The 27,301-nt window shown below is 42.3% G+C and overlaps 5 protein-coding genes and 1 long non-coding RNA gene across 9 annotated transcripts; 4 read left to right on the plus strand and 2 right to left on the minus strand.

Annotated features, from left to right (window-relative positions):
* Positions 1 to 1,382: 1,382 nt before the first annotated feature.
* LOC135502392 (intraflagellar transport protein 46 homolog) lies at positions 1,383 to 9,938 on the minus strand. 4 transcript variants are annotated; one of them, XM_064795186.1, is made up of 10 exons: positions 9,897 to 9,938; positions 7,515 to 7,617; positions 4,329 to 4,441; positions 3,814 to 4,037; positions 3,506 to 3,580; positions 3,075 to 3,303; positions 2,839 to 2,951; positions 2,519 to 2,646; positions 2,124 to 2,209; positions 1,383 to 1,934 (listed from the first exon to the last, which is right to left on the minus strand). In XM_064795186.1, exons 1-10 carry the CDS (start codon positions 9,927 to 9,929, stop codon positions 1,833 to 1,835), a joined length of 1,206 nt encoding a protein of 401 aa, XP_064651256.1. In that variant the 5' UTR covers positions 9,930 to 9,938; the 3' UTR covers positions 1,383 to 1,832. The 4 variants fall into 4 exon arrangements, with proteins under 4 accessions (XP_064651256.1, XP_064651257.1, XP_064651255.1 ...); XM_064795187.1 differs by having other exon boundaries at positions 9,864 to 9,907; XM_064795185.1 differs by lacking the exon at positions 9,897 to 9,938 and adding an exon at positions 9,179 to 9,214.
* Positions 9,939 to 10,181: 243 nt separating this feature from the next.
* On the plus strand, positions 10,182 to 12,775 carry LOC135502410 (large ribosomal subunit protein mL39-like). The gene is made up of 7 exons (XM_064795224.1): positions 10,182 to 10,316; positions 10,734 to 10,934; positions 11,161 to 11,400; positions 11,632 to 11,806; positions 12,035 to 12,182; positions 12,308 to 12,433; positions 12,555 to 12,775. Exons 1-7 carry the CDS (start codon positions 10,262 to 10,264, stop codon positions 12,612 to 12,614), a joined length of 1,005 nt encoding a protein of 334 aa, XP_064651294.1. The 5' UTR covers positions 10,182 to 10,261; the 3' UTR covers positions 12,615 to 12,775.
* Positions 12,776 to 13,648: 873 nt separating this feature from the next.
* Positions 13,649 to 15,844, plus strand: LOC135502354 (uncharacterized). The gene is made up of 5 exons (XM_064795138.1): positions 13,649 to 13,896; positions 14,019 to 14,327; positions 14,568 to 14,719; positions 15,019 to 15,208; positions 15,385 to 15,844. The coding sequence occupies exons 1-5, from the start codon at positions 13,842 to 13,844 to the stop codon at positions 15,522 to 15,524; spliced, it is 846 nt and encodes a 281-aa protein (XP_064651208.1). The 5' UTR covers positions 13,649 to 13,841; the 3' UTR covers positions 15,525 to 15,844.
* Positions 15,845 to 16,260: 416 nt separating this feature from the next.
* On the plus strand, positions 16,261 to 20,621 carry LOC135502417 (uncharacterized). Its single transcript, XM_064795235.1, has 5 exons — positions 16,261 to 16,450; positions 16,545 to 16,841; positions 17,192 to 17,382; positions 17,863 to 18,052; positions 18,906 to 20,621. The coding sequence occupies exons 1-5, from the start codon at positions 16,387 to 16,389 to the stop codon at positions 19,115 to 19,117; spliced, it is 954 nt and encodes a 317-aa protein (XP_064651305.1). The 5' UTR covers positions 16,261 to 16,386; the 3' UTR covers positions 19,118 to 20,621.
* Positions 20,622 to 21,206: 585 nt separating this feature from the next.
* On the plus strand, positions 21,207 to 25,912 carry LOC135502429 (C-type mannose receptor 2-like). The gene is made up of 6 exons (XM_064795258.1): positions 21,207 to 21,331; positions 22,772 to 22,805; positions 23,348 to 23,513; positions 23,915 to 24,156; positions 24,473 to 24,758; positions 24,889 to 25,912. The coding sequence occupies exons 1-6, from the start codon at positions 21,263 to 21,265 to the stop codon at positions 25,136 to 25,138; spliced, it is 1,047 nt and encodes a 348-aa protein (XP_064651328.1). The 5' UTR covers positions 21,207 to 21,262; the 3' UTR covers positions 25,139 to 25,912.
* A 20-nt stretch (positions 25,913 to 25,932) lies between these two features.
* Positions 25,933 to 26,955, minus strand: LOC135502430 (uncharacterized). Its single transcript, XR_010449765.1, has 3 exons — positions 26,812 to 26,955; positions 26,430 to 26,552; positions 25,933 to 26,097 (listed from the first exon to the last, which is right to left on the minus strand). It is a non-coding gene; the product is annotated as an uncharacterized LOC135502430 (long non-coding RNA).
* Positions 26,956 to 27,301: the final 346 nt, after the last annotated feature.

Raw genomic sequence — 27,301 nt, forward strand, 5'->3', positions numbered from 1 at the left:
TCTACTAAATTTTCTGGAAACACAAGTGGTGATAACAAGAGAAATTGGACAGATCTACTCAAGGTGAAGTAGGTATGCGACTCCTCGTAATAATACCTACTTCATTCTCAAGGAGACCTCCTCGTGAGTTCACCAAACATGCCAAAAGTGACACTACCAAGATGTAGTTCATACTACGGTGGCCTTAAGTAGATCTACTCCAAAAGCTTGACATAGTGTCAACGTTCATGTTTGTATCTCCTCGAGACTCTTCTTTGGTTGCCTCCTCGAGCGACCATGTTGACTTGATTGATTTGGCCAACTCTCGAAGTATTTGCTTCTAGGCATTTACATTTGTAAGCTTAGTGTTAGTGCCTACATGTACATGTATGCAATTAAGGGTTTTGCGGACTAATCCCTGTGGACATAGTTTGACAGATTATCCAATGATCATGAATTCTTCCTAAGCCTATTACAAGGTGATTTTAATCCTTGGCCATCTGTTGACTTGAATGATTCACCTCGAAGAACAATGGTCTCATTTGGTTTCGTTTTACTCTGAAGGGACAAATTGTCAGCTGTTTAAAGAATAAGAGTAAATATTGGGAGGTGGTTCTGAATCGTGCAATATTCTTAGTGACCTGTGTGGAATGTTCTATTTCTGGCGGATGAGGTATTTCATTTCCAATTCAAAATGTCGCATTACTAAAGTTGACCCACTCGAAAGTAGACTTTATACCTCGTCCAGAACACGGACATATCATATGCAATTTGAAGTGTTGTGATGTCCCACTGCCCTCCTTCGGGTCAAATGAACAAAGACTCGTCACGATGGCCTTTATGGCGTATTTTATTGACTAATCCCAAGAAGAGGACCGTTGATGAGTTGCCTATAGTCTCGGCCGGCTGGCCACACCACTCGTTGTTGCCCCACTAGAACGATACCAAGCCAATGGACGATACTTTGGGGCAGGGGCGGAGGGAAGAAACGAATACCCCCTTGCAGTAAAGTTGCCAAAACAATTTTATGCTCATTTTTGCTCACTTACCGGCTCATGGAGGCCACATGCCAAAAGAAGACTTATGCATTACGTTACCAAAAAAGCAAAATTGATTAGAATTCAACTGTAAAAAACTATTGATTTTATCTTGGCCTTGTCAGTTTTTTAATAACGGGTCAAGAAGACAGGTTATCTCGGCAGGTCAGACTTTGTTAAAGGAAACCATGAACTAGTTTATCAAACGCACCCGCGTGGTCAGCTGGTGGTGTACTGGTGCAATAAGGTCATGGACATTTTGAGACAGCTGACGATGAATGATGATGTCATCCATTGTAGAAGATCGTCTCCTGAATGAAATCCATACTTTCGATTGGTCCGCACAAAAGAAAGAAAGGCTTCTTCAGCAAAATAATTAATTTTATTTTTCTCAAACAGAAAACTATACAATGAGGTCTAGAAATTTATAAATTCAAAATGTGTGTCTTATATTCTGACAGGAAGTCACTAAACCTTATTTAAAATCTCAACTGATCGTTGTTGTAGTGTATTTATTTGACAAACTCAGATGAATTTCTATGGCCAAGTAAACATGGTAGTGCCGGCAGCACGAAGACTCATAATGCATGTAATGTCAGTGAGATCATCTCAATGAGCTAGTCAACGCCAACTGGCTAGCATGGTATTTAAGGCCATGCCGTCACAAAGTATCGCGGGAAGGTGTTGAAATGACCACAACAACATCTGAGTATGTGTGCTACCAGCTCAGGACGAGCAAAACGTGTCTAACAATGATTCTTTCAATTGTTATCCAGGTAAAGATTGAAGATGTCAAGTTTCACGGAAAAGTGTCAGTTAGAGTATCAAGCGATCCTCTCCTTCACCTCCTCCCCCCATAAAATCATTCTGCCCCATCACGTTGTCTAGTTGATTGCTCTCGGCGAGTGATTTGAAATGCTGCAACGGAAAAGAACGACATGTAGATAAACAGCAATGAACTCCGACTTCAAGACGGATATTTGTCATCAAATATTAACTTCAAGGAATTCTCCCGGGATCAATCTAGCGCCATTAGAAACATAAAGCCATTAACTCCCATAACCTCTCTATAGCGCCAAGTACCTAGAAAGCAAACAATGCACTGACCTGTGAATTCTTAAACTCTGAGTACAAGGTAAATAAGACATGCAGCGATTGGATCTTACTCTTGTTAACAGGAATATCTAAGATGGCTGGAAGAGAAGATATTGGAACATTCAATAAAACACACTGTGAGGACGAAATAAAGCCTGTTTAGGGGACATGTACTAAAGTGTAACCGTAACAGGGATTTTAAACGCAAGTGGTGACATCTATTGTCCAAAGAGAGAACTGGAAAATATTTCAAAAAGCTATTTTCTCTAGCCACACCGTATCTAATGCAAGAGAATCCATTTGGTTGATGATTACGAATGACCATTTCATACGAGGATCTGTTCCAATAACACTAACCACAGCAACCAATGCCAGGTGCGGCTGATTTAACTTTAGGAAACACCTACCACAGATCATATCTACATAGGTGCCCAAGTCACAGTCTACCTCTGCTGTTGGCAGTCCAACCTCCTTGAGGAGGTCCTCAAACTCTGGAGGCCATTCCTGCATAAGCGTTTCTATATCGGGCATATTTCTGAAATCAAACGAGATCATTAGGGAAGGCAATGGGGAAGAGGTATTCTGCCAACCGTGGTTGATTCAATGGCCCAAAGGAGTGCTCCATTACCGCATCAGTGCTGCCATCTTTGCAGGAACTCTCCACCTATCATTAAGGATACCAACTAGATATTACTCTTGCTCTTCATGCTTTTTGAACGTTACTCACTTTGTGTAATGTACATTGGGAGGTGGTTTGGAGCGATGTAACTCTGTTATACTCTCAATCCAGCTGTCGATGGCTTTAGGATTTTTCTCGGCATTCTCAACACTTTTGATGGACTGAAAATGAAGCAAACAGCTGACTTAAATGTGAGATTTCCTCAGCCTCAGCGGACTAGAAAGGCAGTGCCGGGGGATCAAATCCAACAACAAGCGACAACAAGACAAAGAAGAACAACTCACCACAGCTTTGAGATTCGTCTGTTTTGATATTGACCGCAAATGAAGGTCAAGGACGGTAGGATCAGATTGCTTTGCACACGGCTCATCAAGGACTTTCAAACCGATATCATCTGGTTTGTTATCGGGACGGGTAATTTTGATGAAGGCGTCGATGTCGCCCACTGCCGGGATGAAATCTGGTATGAACGGCTTCAACTTGTGTTCGAGTTCTATGGCCTGGGGTGTGTATCTGGAAGAGAAGCAATGAAGCAGTGATGTCAGCACTGATTCCTGCCCTATTGTAAATGAAATCTACTGAAGGAAGCAATAGTTAGCTGAGCTAAGGCTGGCATTTGTCAGACTCTCCAATGCCGATTGAGCAACTGGGTCCAGCAATGCTAAGGCTATACACGTATGCAGCAACTAGCGTGGTTAAGCGGACATGTACCTACCTTGTAATATACTGGAACAACTCTTTAATCTCGGGTACAACTGGCAGGTGATCGTAGTCAGCTGGGTCATATGCTCTGAAAAAAAATACATCAGAAATATTAAAATTTCTAGATAAGAATATCATGATGCAACGCGACCAGGTTCTCTGAAGATACTGGCAAGTTCTAAAATCACAAGGGAGCAGTGGATGTTAGGACTCCAGATTTGAACACCGGAGGAATACAGTGTATTGTCTGTTTATCAACGGCAAACAAATACTGAGTACTGAGCATCGAAAGAACAATGAGAGAGAAAACTTGGCCCATACCCTTCTAACGCTACCCCAGGATCATCATCATCATCGTCTTCATCGTCATCATCATCATCATCATCCGTATCGCTCCCATCCTCATCATCATCGTCATCATCATCCATGAACTGCTGTGGTTTCTGCGGCTTAGACTCGAGGGGCATCACTCCGGCTCCAGTGCCTCCTCGCTCAAGACCTCCAATCTGTCCCACAGGCCGCGGCAGGCCTTGACCAGGAGGGGCCTATACACACAAGAGAATCATTATCGATATTATTGCATAGACAAGGCAGGGAACATGAACTGCTGACGTTTCTTTGGCTGCTGCCTCCTTCCCTACAGCTCCAGTTCATTCCAGAGCACGCGAATCACAAAAACTAAAGTGGGACGAAAATTTGGCCATTTATAGCACTGTCCAGGCCAGGAGTGCAGAGTCATGGTTGATATCCACCTGCAAGTGTAACCATACAGGAGGCAACCATGGTAAACCACTGCCAGTGCCACGACAGGATTGATTTGTGTACCGGTAACTCACCATGGCGCCCATCATATTCATATCCTGTTGACCGGTATCGAAATCCTCCTCAGAGTTGTCGACATCCGTCATCCTGGAATCGGGCGGGGTTTCCCCTCGACTTCTGCCCCGGCCTGAAATCAAGATGACATATCATGTAAAACAAGTCTTAAAGCAATTGGCAAGCTCATGATCTCAAAACAAGTGAAGATGTAAGAAGTCACAGGTTGATTATGCTGGTTCATTATACGTTCAGCAAACTATAAACAACAAGACACATCTCAGTTTTCCAGAAGCGACAAAACTGGTACTTTAACCTAAAGAATAAAGTGCATGTAGATAGCCACAACAAACTGGTGAATAGGGATCTATAGAGTGAAACAGTACAAAAACATAGAAATAATTAGATTGGGAAAGTGCAGAAAATTACAATTTTCAACACCCAATAGTTTTATGAAGTAGTCTACTGTCTTGGTTCCTTCACTGTCTGAGCTTATCATCAATGTTATAATCACGCATCACCAACACCACCTCTACTACAACCATCAAACGTGATTGTTAGTTCAAGCGATAATCTGATAGGTGGTGCTCACCTTCCTCCACTTTCGAGGTCTGCAGAGGTGAAGAGGTAGATGGCAGTACTGGTGGATTCTCTGGTTCCGGGGTACTAGTCTCCTTGATGGCCGAGAAATTGTGCAGAAGTAGAGGATTCATGTTCAGGGCTGATTGAGGACGTGGCAGATTTTCATCAGAAGCAGATGGATTTGGCGAGTCTGCTTTTAAAGACAATTCTGATTGGTCTAACATTTGTGATACCCTCTGCACCAGTGGGTCCTGTTCTACTGCCTCTTGTACCGGTTCTTGACCTTCCTCTGAGGTGGGTTCAGGTGCCATGTGGAGCTGTCCAGGTTTATTAGCTAAACCATGAAGCACCTCCAGTATCTGCGCCTGCGCGTATTCCTCGACCGTGGTCTTTGAACTTTCTTCCAACTCCTTCCTCTGCTCAGAAGTCAATCCAGGCCATCGCTGCGATCGCCTCAAAATAGTCGCGTCTCCTTCTTCTGTAAACGTTATGATATTATCCTCATCAGGAGCACCTGGTTGTTTCTCGTCCACGAACGCCTGATTTGTCTGCGTCTGTCCTTTTCCATATCGAGACTTTGGCCTTCCTTTTCTTGCCTCTTCATCCAAGTCAGTGGCTTGCGTAAGCACCGAGGCAGTGACATGAGGGCACGGTCCCTCCTGTAGATGACAGCCAACCGCTTCCAATAGGCTCTCACATTTCTCCTCAGGTATGCCTAACCTATCCAGGTCCCCCTGGGTAATCTTAACAACACTTTCCAAGTCAGCATAACCTAACCTTTGGAGCACCATCAACAAATTCTTGTCCAGATTGTGATGAGTTGCCCAGGCATCAATTTGACCTTCCAATGGTCTCTCAATGTCACCTTCAAAGTCCTGCTCTGCTGAGACATCCCCATCCGCTGCATTCAAACCTACAGCCACATTTATTCCAAACCTAGCATCCCATTCAGTGGCAATCTCCACCCCAGAGGTCTGTGACTCGACATGAGGGCAGGGACCATTTATATGAAGGCACTGAATAGCATCCAATACGATCTTGACCTGGTCATTTGTCACGCCCATGTCCTCCAGATCATTCTCTGTCAAGTCTGACACCCTGTCAAGGGTAAAGAAACCCAACCGTTTCAAAAGCATCAACACTTCATCGTCTAATTTATGTAATTTACCCCAGGTGTCGATCATATCGGGTTCCGATCCATCCTCTGAACGAGAATCACCTTCCCCAGGTTCTAAACCTTGATCAAGGAAAGGAACCCCAGCACTTTCCTCTCCCGCTTGGCAACGCTGTGTGACTCCCTCATGTGGGCAAGTCTCATGAAGACATTTCACGGCGGCCAACAACTCATCAGTCAAATCCCGTGGCAAGTCTAATTTCGATAGATGATCCAGAAGCAAGGTTTTCACGTCCTCAAGAGAACTGTCGCCACAGCTTTCCAGAATAGACATTGCTTCATCACTCAGATTGTGGAGTGCACCCCAAGCACCCAGCTCTGCTGGTGGTATGCTTTCTCTCGCAGGACTATCAAGCATATCAGGTGGCGGATGAACTTGAAATGTACCGATCACTGCCTGTTCGTTTGAAATCACTGCCACCTGGTTTTCAGGTTCAGAACCAGGAGACATATCAAAGTCACCCGAGTCTGAGGTGGCTGGCTCACCAGGCCCAGCCATTTCAATTGAGTCATTCCCAGAATCCGACATCACGTTGCAGGATGGGCTGCTAGAATGTATCGGACATATTGTGGGAATATTCTCAGTAGTAGATGTTTCCGGTCTGAAAGTTATGGTTTGAGTCTTACGCCTAGCAGATTGTTCATCACAGACCCTCCCTCTTGTCCCAGAGGAGCTTTTCCTGAGCTTTCGTCCACCCTCTAGAGGATACTCCCAGTCTTCCACACCATACAAAACATCCGATTCTATGCGACTTGTTTTCTTGATGTGATGCCCTGGCATCGACCACTACTTCTGCACAACTCGACGACTCGGATCAGAACATCTTCTTGTGTCATGCTACTCCTGCATGCAGCCTGCAGCATTCATGAATCAAGATAGTACTCCAAATTTGTACAAACTGCAACAATTTTTGTGAGCTACTAGTTCTATTTTATAGCATGTTATAGTATTAGCAACCATGACGTTAGGTTCAAGACCAAGCATTAGAAGCAGTTAGCCAGTTAGTAAAGCTCCCCACTTGACAAACTAGGGATTTTTTGGCAGCAACCTGTAATAAACATTGTCTCATTGGGTGATATGAATAAAGACTAGCAAATGCTTTTATCTAAAACTCCATGTACATTTACACTAGGTCTTTCTGTACAAAATTGAAGTAAAAGCATTTGCTAGTCTTTATTCATATCACCCATTGTGCGGTATTTGCTGGTGTCAGCAAAAGGAAGAGGTCATTGCTGCCACCTGCAATCAAATCCAATTTGGTTTTACCCACAGCTGAGTGATCTATGTATCGCTCACTGCAACGATAATTGTCATAGTCATAAAAATCTCTTGCTTGTCAAGAGCTTTAGTACCTGGTGCCGACTGCAGAGAAAGCATTTCAAATTTCAATTAAAGATAGATGTGAAGATGTGAAGATGTTTTTAAGCATAAAGCAGTAGGTTACAGTACCTGGTGCAGGCGCTCTTGGCGTGGGCGTGTAGGTACTAGCAACCTCCTCAGCGTCAGGCACGTCTAAAGATTCGTCGTATGGTTGATTCTGGTGAAGCCGAGCCTAAAACGAGACGACACCAAAATACAAATATTCTGTCTTAAATTTTTGACTGAAGACGCCAAGACGCATAGGTGTTGAATTATGGAGGATATGAATGATGGTGACGGGTATAATGTGTAACTTCAGAATGTTCAAGAACCTTCTTGATAAACACAAAGGTTTCTCCTGATATCTGTATCAAAACAGAGCCCATCCAGAGTGGCAATACCAATACATGTACTTTGATTTTCGATTGACGTTTAACCCACTCTCATACCATCTCGAAACAACTATTACATGTATGTATACAATTATGGCTTCCCGGTGCTGGCAACTGAGGACAAGGAGGTAATCATTATTCCTACACAGCAAGCAAACTCCTATCACTATATAATAATATATACAGTACTTTGATTAACCTTACTCATCTATATGGCTGTAAATAAACACTTTAAAACTACAAGAAGAAGTAAAAATACTACCAATTTCCAAGAACAACATCAATTACATTGAAGGGCAAATTATAGAGTCCAAAGACATCGGACTCTCATTTCATTTAAATTTTTTATCAAATTTAATTGCATCTACAAGGAGTAACTCCAGTAAGAATAAGCCAGGCTAACTCAAAAGTTCAGATCTTACAGCTAGTACATTGTATATTCCTACATTCCAGAATTGACTTCACTCCCAATCTACCCTCTTCAAACCACAACATGCAGTCAAAACAAAGTCTTAGAAAGCATATCTGAGAACAGAAACAAACACAAGTTGAAAGTGTGGAAATGAGGTGCATGAGGCCAGTCATCAACAAAAATGGAAGTTGTGCTTCTTATACAAATGTTCTGGCTACACAAGGATCCCTTTGAGGATGGCCAAGTCCAGACATGCCAGAAAAAAACACAGGGTGTAAATGATGCGACATGCTGAAGTGTGATAATAGTGTGAAGCCAAACCAACAAGTAGAATCAGCTTAAAAAGGCATCAGAAGACTTCGGGAAATGGCACTGTTACTTTGTGAATTGAAATAAAACAGGTGAGGGCCTACCCCTTCTAATGCCATTGGCAAATCAGTTGCAGACAGTGACAGTGTATCAGCTCAGCTACAATTAAAAACAAATGCAAATAAAATATGTTAAAGACTTAAAAAGTAAGGGCAACTTTTAACTTTTCTCTGTGGTGAATTGTTCCACTTTGTTGTCTGACTATACCCTGACTGTAGCACATTTCGTGGCCAATGGCCAGGTTCCAATGACACACACCCAATCACCTAAACAACCATGACGATAGAAAATTCCAAGACCTGATGGGATACCAAGTATGGCAAGTCGTGATGGGGTAGGCCAAAAACATTTGGTGATTCACCTACCATGACAAACATGCTGTAATTTGCCAGTGTAGCCACTGATACCGTATTTGAACGACGTAAGCACAGTTATTTTCTAGAGAGTAGCAAGAAATGTATACGAGGGTCAAATGAGTGACAGATGAGTCTCATGACCAGCTCGACAGGTACATGTATGTATACCCCGAGAAATCTGATCAAACAGACAAAAAAGTATAATGATAAATGAACTAAACTCACCAAAATAAACTGAGAATTCATCAATTTGCAAACTGTTAACAAAAATATACTGCAAATGACATTGACTTGACAATGAATGAAGACATTTCTGGTCATACATTACTAGTTACTACAGTTCACACTTTTAGATTGACTGATCGTGGAATGTGACATAGAATTGACTCATGATATGATCTGATCTGATCGTGTTTTAAAAAGGATTCCGAATTCGGACTCTCATTAAGACTCATCCAGAACTGATTTGCTGATTGGTCAGTTATGTGCAAATCGTACCATCGCTCTGGGACCAGAGTACTGATCTGTCGATTCAAAGGCCAATCAGAAACAGCGTCTCAATGACATCATAACATCTAAACATGCAGGTCTAGGCTAGGCCTTGGCCTACATCTATTCTTGATTGACGAAGTTCGACACTCCAGTACTAACCAGTCCCACCGCACACGCAAGAGACACTCTTCTGGACAGAGATGAATGATGATAATGAAGAGCGAATACATAAACAAGTGCAGTGCATCTAAGCCATTCCAATGCATTTGCACTTCGGAAAATGAGAAAAAACTATAGTATAATTTTTCACAGGCTGAAATGTCAAGATTAGTGTTTTTTGCTGGGAATTGGACATATTGGCTACATTCTTTGTAATCTAAATCTACTTCACATCGATAAATAAATAAAATCCCCCAACCCTGTGCTCGAAATGCAGCTTTTAAAAGCTTACGTTGGCTCTATCTTCCTCGAATTCTTCGTCCATTTGACTGGAATGTCACTACTGCATTGTGGGATTTGTTGATGACAGAGTTAACAACGTGCACTTGGTGACATCGATTCGAATGTTATAATCAAGCGGTTTATTACCTGTATATAGAAATAATTATTTTATTTCGACTTAGTTTTGACAGCACGCTCAAAAACAAACTATAAGTAGGTTCCAATCTTCAAGAAAATGAAAGAAAACCAATCGGCTCATATGGAATTCACTATGTGTTCTACATCCACCGACAACTCCAACAGCCGGGTCCTTTCCGTTCCAGAGCATGGGGAAATTTTGAGAAAATTACTCTTTTCTACACACAATTCAGCAAGATGAGATCATCAAAGTTACTTAAATTAGCTCATCATACATATACCTCACAGAGACGTAGGTTCACATGCCATTGTTAGTTGGGATTATTGTTTTTTAGACCTTCGAAAAGGTGTCCTATGTCGCTGTACATTTTTGTATGTAAAATACATACACTGATACAGACTACAGTGTGGTTCAAAAAAGGATTACATTCAATTTTGATTGATATCTTACGAAACTTACTTCTACTTGAATTTCAACATATGCCCTTTGGTTGAACGCTTTACCATTGATAGGCCAGACTAGTTTTCTGTTGCCTGGTGAAAACATTGTATGCTGGTTTACAGGCTGCATGTGCCTGTGGCGCCTGTGGTGGTATTTAGCACTGTCACTTAGTCGTCTTGCACTACATTTCATGAAATTAAGATGAGATGCGAGAGCCAGTCCTAAACAAGTGGAAGAACTTTTGCATTTTGATAATAAATATTGCAGGTTGTCTTTGTTCTGAGACCAAAAAGTTGACGAATAATGAAGTGAGACAGAAAAGATGTGAGCTCTTTCTAAAAGAAAGAGAACGTCAGTTCAACCTGATTCGACGCATTGAGAAGTTTGAAGTGTCATACAAGGGCCAGCCAGACAGCTGTACACTCATCATGAATAAAGGCTTGTCAACCCCTTTCAACTGTTCAATGCGTAAGTGAAAGTCAGCCTCAAGGTCAAGTGAAACCATTTACTATAAATTGAGTCATCAAGTGAATACAGGTACCTATATTAATAAATTGGACGGAACTAGTGCCAGACTGAGAGTAGTTCAGTGAGGTGTCTTCATTTCTATGTTATTGCTGAATGCTTGTGGGTTGAATTTGGTCAGTTTTGGGATATAACTAGACAAAGTCACAGTGCACATTTTGGGTTGCAGATATTCAGGAGCTCATGACGAAACGTTCAGCGTTGGCTCTAGTGAACGGTGAACCATGGGATATGCACCGCCCCCTTACAGAAGATTGTGAGCTAGAGTTCCTCCATTTCAAGGACGAGGATCCATTCCATGTCAATCAGGCTTTCTGGCGTTCGTGCTCCTTCATCCTTGGTCACATCTTGGAGACAGCTTTTAAGGACGACTATTATGTGGAGTTGTGCAGCTTTCCACCACCAAATGGTAAGTCAACACAGAATATCAGGTTTTGGGAAGTGGAACCTCTTTCAGCTGGGACCCCTGTTAGTAGTACACCCTCTTTTCCGGACACTGACTTTTGTTGAAAAATTAGCTATTGCTACTCAAGTGAACAATAGTGCTTAGTATTCTGTCAGCTTGCTGAAGTAACAAAGTGATATTTTGTTACCAATTGTAAGGGCGAACAAACTGATATTTAATTTGTTTCAAATTCAGTGCGAAGTGGGAGTTTCGTGTATGATGCTGACCTCAAGATGGACAACTGGACTCCAACACCAACTGAGCTGCGTTGTCTTGGAGGCATCGGTTACAGGCTGATGTTCTCTGATTCGAAATTTGAAAGATTGGAAGTCGATGCCAGTGTTGCTGCTAAAATGTTTGAGGATAACAGGTGAGAGGGATACTGTGTGCTCATGACTAAAATATAATGGATGGGTCTCTCTTTGTAACAACTATACTATTGTAGGTGTCACAGAGGCTGTCTCCGGTATATGTCTATAGGAGCTGGCTACCCTTCTTCTTTTTTTTGAAATCTACTGGTATGACAACCAGTAAGCCACCATGTTCTGCGTAATTTACCAATCAATCGATCAATCTAAAGTATTTCTCTTTGTTTCAGATTTAAGTCTGCACAGATCCCAGCGATTGCTGCCAAGTCCAGGAGTGGGAGTAACGTGACAGTCTACAAGATGGGTGATACCATAGACCTCAGTCAGGGACCTATGATCTCCACCACGGCGTTAATTGGAAGATTTAGTGTCTCTGCTGTAAGTTTAATAGTGACCTTCATAATTCTCATTTAACTGTAAGGACTAGTTTCATGAGGCCAAGTTGATGTGAGGATTTTTAGTTAAGAGTCCATTTTGATAGTTTTATCTTTTGTATTTTTCAGGTTCACCGTATCCAGTCGCCTGACCTTGGCAGTTTATATCGTGTCCAAGGCTTAGCCATTCCTCAGCAGACCAGAATGCATTACTGGCCTTACGAAAATATACTCTTACCAAGAGCTACAAAATTAGTAAGTAAAATACGACATGGGATTTGGCTGTACTAGAGTATTTGCGTAGAAACGAAATTTCCTATTGGTAATTTTCCTGATAAGGTTGATCATTCAATTTTCTCAAATTCATTCATTTCAGAATCCTGCTCAGCTACCCACGTTATTAAAGCCAACACCAGAAAGTTTACCTTTGTCATGAGAATAAAGTCAGGAATATGATAGAATGGAGGACTTAGATAATTCAGAAGACTTCTGACCGTCAGATTTTGATGATGGGAGACTAGCGTCTGTAAAATGATCAAGTCCTAGACAATGTAGTCTGCATATCTTGAATAAATTGTTTGTTTTTAAAATATGAAACATATCTTTGCTTGTTTCTAGTGAAGTAGGAGCTTGCCTTTCCCTTCATTCAAGTTGTTACTTTGTCCTCAGATGACAAATTTCAGGGGTGAAATACCCTGGTTGTGATTATTGTATCTGTACTGTCCATGAACGGAAAACGACTGTCTTCGATGTTAATCTGGTTGTGACGACATGTCGGTCAAGTTGGTGTGTTGCTATTGATGGTGAAGGATTGTGACCTTGTCTCGCTGATGTAAAAGATTTAAGTGTCCCCTGAAAAGTGCTATTGTATGGTGGGATAGATCAAAGTTTATAGGCACAAAATCCAAGTTATCCTTGGTCCTCGGGGAGGTCTGCCCTAGGACAATTTTTTCTAGCCTAAACAGGTATCAAACTTTCGTTTCTCTGTTCAGTCGTGATCGCGTAATTGACGAACGCCTCCTGCCTCTGTAGCATGTCTTTACTATTCCGTTGACCAGTTCGCTATACATCCACGTATATGCGACATAGTCAATGAATTCTAAGATATGCATGCATGGTGACCAAACACTTCGTGCGTGATCTAACCAAGGGCTTCACCTCCTCCATTATGCATTCATTACGCTTCTGTGGACTGTCCAGTAGACTATAACGGGCACATGGTAGATTATAAATTGAAGCAAGGTTTTCTGCTATGTCCTCTGTAGACTATTGAAGAATACCTGCACTGCCATCAATGGTGTATGTACACGTATATATTTGAATAAACACAATGACAAAGGCTTTTATATTTAAAGTGTTCACATTACATTGAAATGATATTTGACCCAAATCATGCTTCAGTCATTATTGTGAGGTCGTCGGCACGCCTGGGTGACTTTGTATGGCGTCCGGTTGCCAGGAGCGAAATGCAATTGAAACATGAGCAGTCGGCCTCCATATAAAGTTTATGTACTTCTTGGACTTCCCTTCAAGTTCAAAGGATTGCCAAATATCACAGTACATGCATAGAATATATAAGTGTAGGATTCTTAGTCAGACCTTTCATGGATATGGTGCTTCGATTACGAAAGTGGATTTGCGATTAGCCTACAGCGTTTGAAGGATGAAGGCGTTGGGTATTACGTTGGTCACGGTCTTGTTGGCGGTGGTACGTGAAGGTAGGACCATCATATTCGCCTTTCCGGTCAATCAGTCGTATTGTGATGATCAATCGTGGCGGGGATGTCCGTCTACAACATTCCTGTCGACCCCCCATGATATTTCCTCAATTCTTTTATAGGTACCGCTGCGTCTCCGTGTGCCCCTATCACCGACCACTTCTACACTAAGACAGCGAACGAAAGCGTTGAACTCATCTGCGAAGTGACTCAACAACCTGCCGACATAATTAAGTGGATCGACCCGAATGGCAAAGTAGTATCTTCAAACTGCGTGGCTTCAAATTCAAGATATTCTGTCACGTGCGAGCCCGCCAACGCCCCCACCAAATACAAGCTGGCGTTCACGGCGAGGTGGAGTGACAGAGGGACGTACACCTGCAAGTGTGAATCGTCTGGGTTTAGTATGTCCACTCGACTGACCGTCAAAGGTACGACAATGCTACAGCAAAATTACTTGAAAAACATCAGCATGTACTGTAATACCGGAGCAGTCGCGACGAGATCATGCATGAGCGCCTGTAGCATCATGCAAGACACGTGGTAGCTGTGGTATAGCGACAACAGGGTACATTTAATATGAATACGAATAAGTTCTACGCCCGAAAATGTATCATCTAATTCTGGCCTATCTCTTTAATCTTGAACGGTTATATTCAAAACCTTTTCAGTTCCTCCCCCCACATTGAGTGCATCCTGCACAGTGAAGGCGACAGGGGAAGTATGCATCGACACCAGTCGTAAAGGTTCAGATGTTTTACAGTTTAAGGCAGCGGTCGGCTGCTCCTACCCATCAGCTACGATAACGTGGACAGACGAATTGGTAAGATTTGATTTTATACTGAAAAGGTAATCTAAGGAATAAGCCTCTCTGAATAATCAATAAACAATGGATAGGACAATAAAACTGTTGGCCTAACTTTCCTTTAACGTGAATGACATTTCTTTCATTTCGTCTCAGGAACTGTGAATTCTTTCGCATTCATTTCACTGACAAAAGATCGTTGGACACAAAGCCATCTTGGAGTTTGCGTTCAAAATGAGGAGAAATTCAAGATGGCGGCGATAGCATCAATCTTAAACATCAATCACTTACGTATTATTTTTTTACTGTTTCTTTAGGGCATCCCAATCTCCACTTCAAAATATGGCGGTGTGTTCAAAAATGAATCGTGCACGGGTGCTCTAGCCGGACAGAGGTCTGGCACCAACACATTTGAGGGCACATGGGCCGACCTTGGGAAGCCTTCCAAGGTCAACGTGGCAGCAGCTAATGAAGTAGGAGGATTGTATTTCGATCTGCCCATACATAGTAAGTGATTTGCCGTTTAAAAATATTTTCAGTTCGACCCAATTTACCGAACCGTTTGTATAAGAAATCGTCTCTAAACATGCACGCCAGTTGGGAGAACTTCAACCATTTCCCTACTACAACTTCCGAATTATGAAACAGCGGTTTTTGTAGCGTATTTCACTCTTCTATTGCAGAGCCGCCAGAAAAAGAAGACACGGCCGGGGTGGTGATAGGTGCCATTCTTGGAGTTCTTCTCTTCCTAATTATCATTGGACTCATTATCTTCCTTGTAGTCAGAGCTAAGAAGAAAAAGCAGAGAATGGCATACGTGTAAAGCCACGCTAAAACACTTGCAGACGTAGCCTACACATCGCTCAACCCGTCTTATATCATTACCGCCTTTTACAGAGAGATATATTTCAAAATACAGCTCGACAATTTCGTTTTTTGGGAATAACATTGCGTTGACTGGCGAACTGCCGCTGATATGTCCACCGTTCGACCTTCAGGTTGGCCAATGGCCTATTCATGATATAATAGGTCAACAAAAATTTTAAAAAAACTTTTAGTTCATGCTCTTTTAGTCCAGCTCATTTTGTAAATTGCTTGTAGTTGCAGAATATTAAAATAGACCAATGAACAAAATAAAAAGAAAATAAATACACGGAGTTGTTTGTTGTTTTCCCTAACTTCCTAAGCTGAAGGTGAAGGTCACAGTGAAGGTCAATAGACCATGGTACCTCGTCCCTCCAATTCGAATCAAACAGCGCGGAAGCTCTATGCGAATCCAGAAACGATCCATACATTCAATAGATAGTTTCTTGATGTAGACTCTACAGTCTTCGAGGCCAAAATGGGCCACCTTAGGCCTAGCATTTAAGGAACAAGAAGTATAAATTAGACTTTTGACGAATATTTGAATAACGATAGAAGAAAACTTCGATCGTTTGGCCGTTACGGTAGCTTTCCCATGCATGAAGCCTTTACAATTTTCTCCAATTTCAAAAGCTTTTCCTTCCCTGGGTTGACCAAATAATTATTATGACAGATCACCAGAGGTCATGCTCTATCACTCAGACAGACTGTAGGCCTGTATTCTCTGATGAAGTAAAGCTAGACTGTTGCATATATCCCAAGGTCTATGGTAAGGACTGGGCTGCGGGAAGTGCCACTAGGGTCCGTGTGAGGCAGCAAGGATGGGATTCCACAAACTTTATTTCGTTTGGATGATGATGATGATGATCAATCTGTTCTTCAATGGTGAGTTGTTTGATAAAGAGCTGCATCGCCTTTGCATTCCATTCCATTTGAACATTGAGATTAATGGTATGCAAGTCTGCTGTCCCATTTTCAGACTCGGACCAATGCGACGTCTACACCGACGCAACAGTTGACGCCATCGCCGGTGAGGATATCACCTTGACATGCAAAGTGAAGAATCAGACCTCGGACCGAATTCACTGGAGAACGCCAGAGGGCTTCATCATTACCGAGAAATGCGAATCTGTGGCGGACAAATTCAAAATCTATTGCAGTAATGCTGACAATTTGCACGCGTTTCAGCTGAAATTTAAAGGTCAATGGACGGATAGAGGAAAGTATATTTGCCACTGTGATGATACGAAGAAGTTTGTTGAGCTCAACATGCAAGGTGGGTCGTACATTCATACGCTGACACCAAATAGGGAGTTGGTACTTTTTGCGCCTAGTGCAGCAGCTCGATCATCTCGTTGCTAATAAAAGCTCGTGGCGATATGACGATGATGTAATGAGTGATGCCAACCGTTCTTCAAACTCAAACGATTGCGGAAAATGATGCAGCCACTCGGTCAATAGTTTTGTTACATGTAATTGCGATCACGCCATCCAATTTTTCGATCTCGACATCGGGGAATTTTCTCGTGTGATAGACTCCGAAGTCGATCGCGAGCAGCCATCATGACCATCACGAGATGTTCCGACTGTGCCAATATCTTAAACATGTCTTCATTTCCAACCTAGTCCGTGTACGAAACGTCACTGCAGACTGTCTCATCAAAAACACCAACAAAAACTGCAGCTTGGAGAGACTGTCCAAGTACGACACACTCCTCTTCACGGCGACATCCGGCTGCGCTACCCCTGTACCCACGATATCATGGTATATACCAGGGTTATACGATCCTCTGACGGACAGTCATGAAGACTCAGGGGTAAGATGCTTTCAAATTACATCAGTGAGCACGAATTTGGTTTTTCTTACAAAAATGGCTTCCGGCAAAAGGTGATTTCTTCAAACAGGATCAGTCCGTGAAAAATCATTCAACTGCAAGAAATTCTTTACGAGGACGGAATGTATTTGTCGGCCTATACTAGATATTCACAAGCCATGTCCATAACAACTTCGAAAGACTAGCAAAAGTCATAGTAACACGTAGATCTCGTTACATCTGGTGCCGTATGGTGGAGAGTATGCACAGTATCGATCAGACCACCGAAATACCACGCCTAAGTTGTCCTTTTCCATACATGTCGCCTTCTTGTTACTCTCTTGCCAGGCATGGCTGCCAATGGCTAGTTCAGGTGTATAAAGTTTTAAATGTCTTAGATAGAGTGTCCCAGGAACAACGTATTCTGTTTTACACTTATAATCTATGAAGTGTTTTTGCCAAGATATTTTGGAATCTTTTCAGAAAAAACCGATAGACACCAGTGCATTTGGTGGAACACTTGACGAGATGAAGTGCACTGGGCAAGACGAGGGTCTGACCAAGGTAGTTAGCACTTTTTCCGCCAGATGGGGCCAAATAGAGATGGCAGATGAGCTTAAGATTACAACATCGAATGGGATTGGGCGAGGCAAGAACCATGTGTTTATCCAAGGTGAGCCTATGTTTAGTTAGGCCGGTCTGGGCCATCCCACTTCAATACAAAAGGTGTACAGCGAATCGGAGCCTATTTCAATGGGATAACGTTCAGTTGCTTTTTTGCTAGGGGTCGGGGGTGGGGTGCGCATTCAACCCCCCCCCCCGCCCCTGTTGGCGAAAATGCTTGAGCGTGAATGATAAACATTGTTTCTAGGGTCGCAGAAAAATATGGTATGGTAAAGATGAACTTAAATGCCATGTAGCGATTTCCGACTAGGGGTAAACGTGGTTGATTGCCAATAACTTTGGGCACTCTGTCCGCTTGCTGAGCTGCGTGTATAGGATAATGCAACAAACGAGATCGACGATTGCTAGCTTGTGTTTACATACTGTGTTTGCCTCACTTACGCTGCACATTTTTGACAATCAACAGCCGGAATAAAAATATGCTAAAGCTCGCCAGGCCTGGGACTATTTTTAGACAATGACTATGAATGGAATTAGGCTTTTAGCAAAGGCGTGTTCGGACTACACCTAGTTTTCGCAAAGGCGGGAGAAGAAAATGACTTCCTATACTTGGACGGCGTCTTACTGTTTCTAACTGGCACTATTAGTATAAACCAAAATGGCGTCCAGTTTTGAAAATGATGAGTACAAATTCATAAAGGGCGTTTAGCTTAAAACAGCGTTTAACTACTGAATAGACAGATTCAGGTCCTTCATGTAAATCTTCACAGAATATGAATAGGCCCTGAAACTGATTAGGGAGAAGTTACACACGTCTAACCCTTAAACGCCGTTTATGAATTTGGCCCAATGAGTCTACTATTTCGACATTCGTTATCAAAGTTTGCATTATTTTTTTGCAGGAAATCACGATTCGCCTCACAACAACCTTATACTGATTTACGTAATAATCGCCATCGCTATATTCGTAATAATCTTCCTTATTCTGCTGTTCGTCCGATGGAGATGTAAGTGTATACGGACCGGGGACCAGTTTGGTTATAGACCAGTCCTCAGGTCAAAGTGGCAGGCATCAATACTCTCTCCTAGCCTCGACATTGGTAACGGTTGCTAATTGATACTTGCACCGTGTACTGCGAGGTACTTACGTAAATTTGGTTTCTTCCGGTTTAAGAGGCAAATGAAGCGAGTCCTCCTATTGGGGGGTTGGTAGCAACATTAGGACCTACATGACCGCCAAATACCCTCGCGATCAAAGCAAGATTGGATCGGATTGTGTTCTGTTTTCTGAAATGATAAATCCACCAAATGGCGCGCTGCCGACCTTTGGAAACATTCGTACTGATCAACTTGGCTTGTTTATGTCATTTTCGGGGTGAAGGGTATTGTAGGCGGTCCTTTTTACTCATACATGACCAGACAGTGCCAACTGCTTCGCAATGTCTTCAAGTGTAGACTTGTACATACAAGTTTACAATACATTGTATGCAAGAACAAAACACATTTCTGTTGCCTTGCCCGTGTAAAGCCTATCAGTCATTCCACTCAACTTGAAGGATTTCACTGTTTTTGTTCGAACCGTAATATCATGTTGGTCCATGACACTTGAAAGAAACCTAACAGTCCATACATGTAACGTTGCAGTAGTTTTACCAGCGATGTAATGGGTTCTAATGTGGGGCATATGGTTGATTCTGTTACAACTGGAATGTTGTTCCAGAAGTCATCAAGGTTAGGCTGTCCATGGCCAAGGTCCGATATTCCTGATCTTCTCCATCTTGTCCGTCCACAAGAAAAATACATGTATCATCATTTTATTTGTTGCCATTTTTTGCATGTTTTGGTGTCGTACACTAACGGGCAGAATCGGACCTAATCTGGAGGTGAAGTTGATCCACACTGTTTGGGCCTTGACCATAATAAGTATTTTCATTGGAGCAGTTATCAGAAGATGCTCAAATGAACCTGAGTCCAAAATGATCTTAGCTGAAAATATCATCATAGTTTGGACTAAATAACGATTTGGCGATGAGGCAACTTCAGCATGTTCGGCCCTTGCGTGTCTTTCTATTGGGCCATATTGGGTGACTTGGAAGTTATTCGCTGACCCTTTGAAGAAAGCGTCTGTGTAGTGATAACAAACCATATTTGAGACCGATTAAGCCCATAATGAATATAATTACATTTATAGTAAGGATTACAGGACAATTAGGTTTTGAAATTCCGTCTTTGTTTGGCGAGGTGGGGACCTTTATTGTTCGGCCTTCCCATGCATGCTTATAGCACATGTACATACATCTTAACTCCCGGGGAATTATACCACCTCCTACTTTCACCAGCATAAAAACAGGGCACCTAAGGTCTCGGGAACTAACGTGGCATTCATATATGGAATCAAAATTTATGTTCACTTATTTACATTTACGCTTACAGTTCATCAAGAAACAGTCGTTTTCTTCATAATTAATTTGTAATTGCTAATTTCAGTAGAATTCATTGTTAAAAGGAAATGATACTTTTAAATTTTGTATCAATAGATTATTTTTAAATTGTTAAATTATTGTTTAGAACTGCATGTTCTTTGGATATTTAGATTGAATATATAACTTATTGAATAAACTTTAATACATGGTTTTTCCTTCGTCACTTTAATTTTTTCTCCTCAGCTGACATTGGCAGATCCCGGGTTGAAGTCCCCCCCCCCCCCCCCAACACACACACACGCTCTCTAGTAAAAGCAGAATCGAACCAGACATGCCAGAATGATCCTTTGCGTTGAGATCATGCATTTTTCGGGTGTATCCTCCCTATAACGGAAAGGGTTTAAGCCGTATAAAGCGTATCCACCCAAAATTGCTGAACTCATATAACAACGCTGTCAAAACACCATAGCCACATAACCTTTAAAATAATAGGGCCTACCCACCCCATGTACCATGGCAGGGCCTGCTCTATATGGATATACTGGGCGTGTGTTTTTTCAAAGTTTACATTGTTGTCAAACTAGGCGGTAAATTTCATGAATAAAGATTTATTTTGAAATTCTTATGTACGTGAGTACTGAAAATCACCAGCTTATATCCAATGTTACGTGAATTATTACGTGAGAACTTCGTTCCAATTGTTCGGCTGCTAATCCACGTTTTGTATGGACCCACCCATTCTTTACCTTAAGTCCTTACTTTACAAACATCCCTCCTGGAGTAAGGGTTACTCTTTCCCTTAATTGGCCATTTTCTCAGTTTCTTAGCCTTTTCGGATGATACAACATAGCTGTGAAGTCAAAATGTCAAAATTCTTTCTAGTCATCGCGGCCGTTTCGGCATTGGTAAGTAAAATCATGTTTTCTTTTCTGCACTGAATTATACCACGCCCTTACTTGGCCTTACGCAGTCGCCATTCTTAGAAAATACCACCTTTCGATTTGCAACTATTCCCGATCATTTTCGAGATTTCTTGGTCCGTGATGGCAAGGGGAGGGGTGGTCCTGAAGTAAATATTTCAATTTAACGACATCTTTGGTGGTACACCTTCCATTAAACTGCATTAAAAGCAGTTTTCTTCTGCTATGTTTAAGTGCGCGTGGCCGCGCACATGCAACCCTTTCCGCCCTTGCCTTTCTTCGCTGAGCTGTTGTACTCGTTCTAAACCGGCGCAGTGGACCTGCGAGTGAATATCCAACCAGCGATAACCGGTTTTACCTGCAGTCGAGAGATATTTTTGTCGCACATTGCAGCAGGAAGCTGCGATTTAAATCCGTCGCGCGTTTGCGGGGCCGCGATTTGATATCAAACGTCCCACTGCATATGCGGTTCAGCCAGGCGAGGGAGGGTTCATGAGAAATAGTACGAGCTGGAAGGCGACCAAAGGCAACAGTTTTATTCGGCATGTTTCACGTTAGCAGATTTGTAGGAATAGGCGTTATATTATTTCTCCACTGACTCGTCAATAGAGTGCTTACTACTTGTCCTGACCTGAATACAAACGAGTAATGAATGCTAAATGCTAAACTTGGCAAATAGCCGTCTGTTGACTTGGTTTATAGCCCCGACCTCATACTATGAAGTCGGCTTTTATGCCTGAGAGTTCTGATTCCAATTCCCCTTCTAAGACCCACCCCTAATATTTACTAACATGAGCGTCACCGCAAACAGGGCCCCACCCGCAGAACCTTGCCACAAATCCCACGGTAACTTCCTCTCCCCGATCGTATCATCGAGTATACTTCACAAATACCCAAAAGGCAAACAACGCGTTTTAAATGAAACCTGTCTGAAGCCCTTTTCTCTTGACGTAAATACTTTCTACCACAGAGATCTAGAGGTATTTCAGAGATTAATCCTGTACACAGACCTGGCTTTACATGACAATATTGACTTTTTAAATCATTTCCAGCCCCGATTCTTTTGAATGGCTAAGATTTTAGGCCTTGACTTAGAAAGCCGTGATGAAGGCCCTTGGCCCCTTCTCGGTGGAGGGCACCCAAACCCTCAAAAATTTGGCTGATCCCTTTGAGGCATTTTCATTAAGTTACCTTATTTACTTCGGTAATCAGGGACTTCAAGAGAATTTACAATAGCAGTGACAGACTAGGCCTGACCGAAGGATGCATGGAGGAACTTCTCTGTGTAGAGGTATGTCCAGGACCATCCCATAACATCCCTAAGGCGACTGAATGGCCAACGATATAACAGAACGTTAAATGATATGGTTATAAGATTTTCTCATGTCATGTCAGCGTGTGCTTAGTTATCATTTTCCATTTCAGTTCATCAGTGCCAGTGCTCAGACGAACGTCTACGGTAAGTACCAGTAGCAATGTAAATGGAACATGTAATAGAACATTGGAGATATCTATCACAGTGGGAGCAGTCCTCGCCATCACAAAAAGAAGCCGCCCAACAAAAACCCTCATTTAGTTCTGAACACTGTCCACTGTTTTGGAAGCGTCTGTTGCTTGCCACCACGAATGGGCGCCAATTTGAATCAGTGGCCTTGCAGCTTGTAACCTCGGCTGTCAATGGGCCGGTTCGAATCATCCTCCTGGGTGGCCCGCCGCAAACGCTTTGAATCGTCGTGGACCGTAGTTGGTACTGTTCTGGTTCAGGGGGTACGTACATCAGTTTCGTCCCCAAGAAGATTCTCTTACGTTTAGGTCTCGCTAAATGGCCAGTGTTTCCATTTATTCTGAGTTCTGTGCTTGTCCTGGCTTAGCACCTGTGAGTCAGATGGAATCTCAGTTTTACGTCTTTCAATCGCTATGCGATAGAAGCGAGTTTTCCAAAGCCACAAACGGTGTTTAATGGCCTTATATATTCAAATTGAACCACGTCTGGTTTTTCAGAATGTCCTGCTGGATGGACAAACTTTCTTGATAAGTGTTACAAATACTCTGACGACACGCAAAACTGGCAAAATTCTGAAACACACTGCACTAATCAAGGCACAGATGGGCACCTTGCTAGCATACCCAACCAGCAAGTGCAAGACTTCATAAAGACTACCTTCTTGTAAGTTGTTCCATTTATCCTTTGTTTGAGGGAGCATTCCCCACTGCCAGCACTTAGTATGTAAGCCCAGATTGGTAGCGTTGTATAAAAATACTGATGTGGATAATCCGAGAGAGACGTAAAATGGCCGATATCCAGTATCATACTTCTTTTCCCAGTCCCACTTGACCTAATCGCGAGACAGAGCCCAAGAAGGCACCAGACGGCATGCCGTATTCCTACTCATTGATTAGATATGCGATTGTACATTATAAACAACATTCTTTCCAGTGACACCAGTCCCACCTTCATCTGGGCTGATCGCGAGACAGCTGAGCCCAAGAAGGGACCAGACGGCATGCCGTATTCCTACTCATTGAAATAGATATGCGATTGTACATTATAAACAACATTCTTTCCAGTGACACCAGTCCCACTTTCTTCTGGGTTGGACTCAGTGACACGGCCCAAGAAGGGACCTGGGTTTGGACTGACGGTACTCCGTATTCCTACACAAACTGGGGTATTTTCAATGGCGTGCAGCTACCCGAGATTAGTACCTCTTACAACTGTATGAGTATCAGTGACATCACCCAGACCCCCGGTGATTGGGCCGATGCAGTTTGTAACGGATTCGCTCACCATCTCTGTCAGCTACCAGGAAGTATGTAACATTGGAATCATTTACTTTGAGAGGGAGATCTCCTCGTTCTCTCGCCGTTTTCGCCGCGTCTGTACTCTGGCGCCAAATAACCAACCAAGTTCCAAGATAGCAAAACATTAAAGAGAGAGTCGTTCTTCGATTTTATGAAGACTGGCATTATTTTTAGAATAGTGAAAAAAATATCAAGTGACGAATGATTAACATCAGCTTTTATCACACAAACATTGTGTGTTCTTGATTGGTTTCATTCGGGTATGATTGGTGATCAGTAAACGGGTTCAACTAACCAATACATTGCAATGTCGTTGCTTTTCAGCTCTTGTGACAACCACTGCTGCTCCAACAACAACGATGGCGCCAACAGCTGCTCCAACAACGCAGGCCCCAACAGCTGCTCCAACAACTGCCGCCGCGCCGACCCCAAACCCCGCCATCACATGCTCTGGACAATTCATGCGCTTTGGAGACATGTGCTACAGGATTACCAAGGGACTCAAAACCTGGAACAAGGCGCAGTTATTTTGTCAGAATGTCTTGAACGGAGCAGAACTTGCCACCATTGAGTCGCAGGAAGTACAAACCTTTCTGTTTGACACCTTCATGTAAGTACCCATTACCCATTCAATCACATAGGTGTATTTCGATGGAACATCCTGTCAATATTGCTTTAGGAAAGGAGTGTCCCTTTTTCGAATCACATGAACTCGTTTTCACCATTCTGTTTACTTCCAGAAAACAGCTTCGCCACGGAATGTGGGTCGGGCTGAACTCCAATGACGCCGTCGGTACCTGGACCTGGATCAAAGATGGAAGCACCCCCACCTACACAAACTGGGCCACTTTCAACGGTGTTCTGCAGCCCGAAAACGTTTCCGGCAAGAGGTGCATCGCCACGAGCAACCGTCAAGGTCAATTAGGAAAATGGAACGACTATAAGTGCAGCATGAAGGCTTGGTCTATTTGCCAGCGACCAGCATCTTAGATCTCTGTGTACATATGGCACCGAAGCAATCAAAACAAACACCTGGTCTGTCTCCTACTACACTGCAGTCCGAAGTGTTGGAACACGTGGTGTATTGTGATGAGAGCCGAATGACCTTCATTGATGGCAGGTGAATCACGTTGTCTTTGGACAGAAAATTTACAATTTTCCAGCTTTTAAGACACATTTTCCTGGTTACGGGTAATTTTGGTAGTTACAGCGGTACACTTGAACACTTATTTTCACGAATTTCGCGAGTAACCATGTAGATTCGAGAAAACAAAAATCGCGAAAAAGCATTTTTTTATTGGAAAACACAAAGAAATTGGTAATCTGCCAATGGAAAATCGTCAAGTATTTTTCCGAATTTTCTCAAGTAGCAAAAATAAAGTGGCGCTAATATGACACAAAATAATGTCAGGAAACTAGTGTAAATTGTCAATTTGTCCATTTACAGTAGTTTCCTACTAATCATTTCAGTCCATCTTAATATTCTTCATATCTTTTTACCTTAATTCATCACAGTATAGTGTCATTAGTGTAACAGTGGTGACCTCTTTTGAGTCAATTTGACCTTTTATTGATGTCTCGGCTCGGTAATACTTAGTTTGGTAGAACACAGTTCATTGTAAATAGCCATTAAGGATAGATTTATGCATATTTAGAGTTCCAGACTGAATCGAATGTATCTTAGCGTTGTAGATTGCATCAGTTAATTTTAACAAACTAAATGTATAACTTTGACCATTAAACCATCATTTCGATAAAACTGAAAAATCATAACAATCGAAAAATTATTGTACGGGTTTCTTTATTTCTTTAGCGCACAGCGAAAGCGAATTTGCGGCGCGAACTCGAAATGCTGGGTCAGTCGCGGCATTTGCAAACCTCGCACCCATCAGGTCCCTTCTCTTTGGCACCAGTGGGGCATGCCATCATACAGGACACGTTGGGACAATCTGAAGCAAAGAACAACACAAGAAGATTGAAAATATTACGGAGATATGACACAGCTGTGTGACCTTTTTAAAACTTTCCCCGATCTCTGTTGGTTTTCCCGCGCAAATGAGATCGTCATCTCCATGGACAACGGGAGTGTCCGCGGGAAACGGAGCCACTTATTCGCCATGGTGATCCTAACTGTAAGTTGTACTACATATATAGTTAACCTAGAAACCCTCATCTCCGGGGTACTGGCGTCTGATGTTTTAAGCTTTGAAATATCTACACATCATGAACCGAATTAAATGCACCTTAACTCGCCCATGGTGATTTATGAGGAGAAACTTACGGGACAAATCTACGTTGCAATTGCATTTCACGCATCCATCATTAGCCCTCTGAAACCCGTTCTCACAAACCCTCATACACATTGCTCGCTCTTTGCAATGTTCTGGTTCGAAATCGTACGTTACTGAAAAATATCAAATTTGACATATTGGCGAACATGCATATTATATCCTGATCGCAATACCATATCTCGAATCCGTTGCTGCCAAAACAAGTCGCTCTATATTTTACAAGCAAACCAATACTTAATACTACATGTATATTGCCATAGAGATGTGCTAAAATTGGGTTCAGATCTGTTATCGAGTCGAAAAAAAGTCTAAGAAATACACCAAATAAGAAAAATGGTGGTGATATGAAGAGTGTTGAAAAGTTCCACCTACCAGCATTTGAGAACACAACCATGACAACTAACACGAGAAAAATAGCGATCTTCATGACGCCGAGCAAAATGGGTAAAATCTACGATAATCTACGATGCTTGAACTGCTCTGTCGATTCGGCTTTAGGTAATTGACGAGAGGATGGCTTTCAGACCAGATTTATTGGTCTCTAATAGTAAACAGTGGAACAGCTGCTTCTGATCATCAAATATTGAACATCACCGCAAACAAATACAGTTTTTGTTCATGCCAAAATAATTCTTTGAATATAATACACCAATTAGTTTGTTCAAATATTGTTGGCTCTTGTCCACCACATGATATTGACAGCGATCATTCCCGAGTTGACTCAGGATACATCAGAGGACTGGCAATCCGCACTGATCTCTGTCAGTGGTACGTCTATATTTCCCAAATTTATTGATAGAGCCATTCTGATCAAAGTCTGGTCAAGTTTGAACGCATCCTCTGAAACAAAGAACAGGGATGT

The sequence above is a fragment of the Lineus longissimus genome, chromosome 18, assembly GCF_910592395.1.
Source record: "Lineus longissimus chromosome 18, tnLinLong1.2, whole genome shotgun sequence".
Classification (NCBI taxonomy): Eukaryota; Metazoa; Nemertea; class Pilidiophora; order Heteronemertea; family Lineidae; genus Lineus; species Lineus longissimus.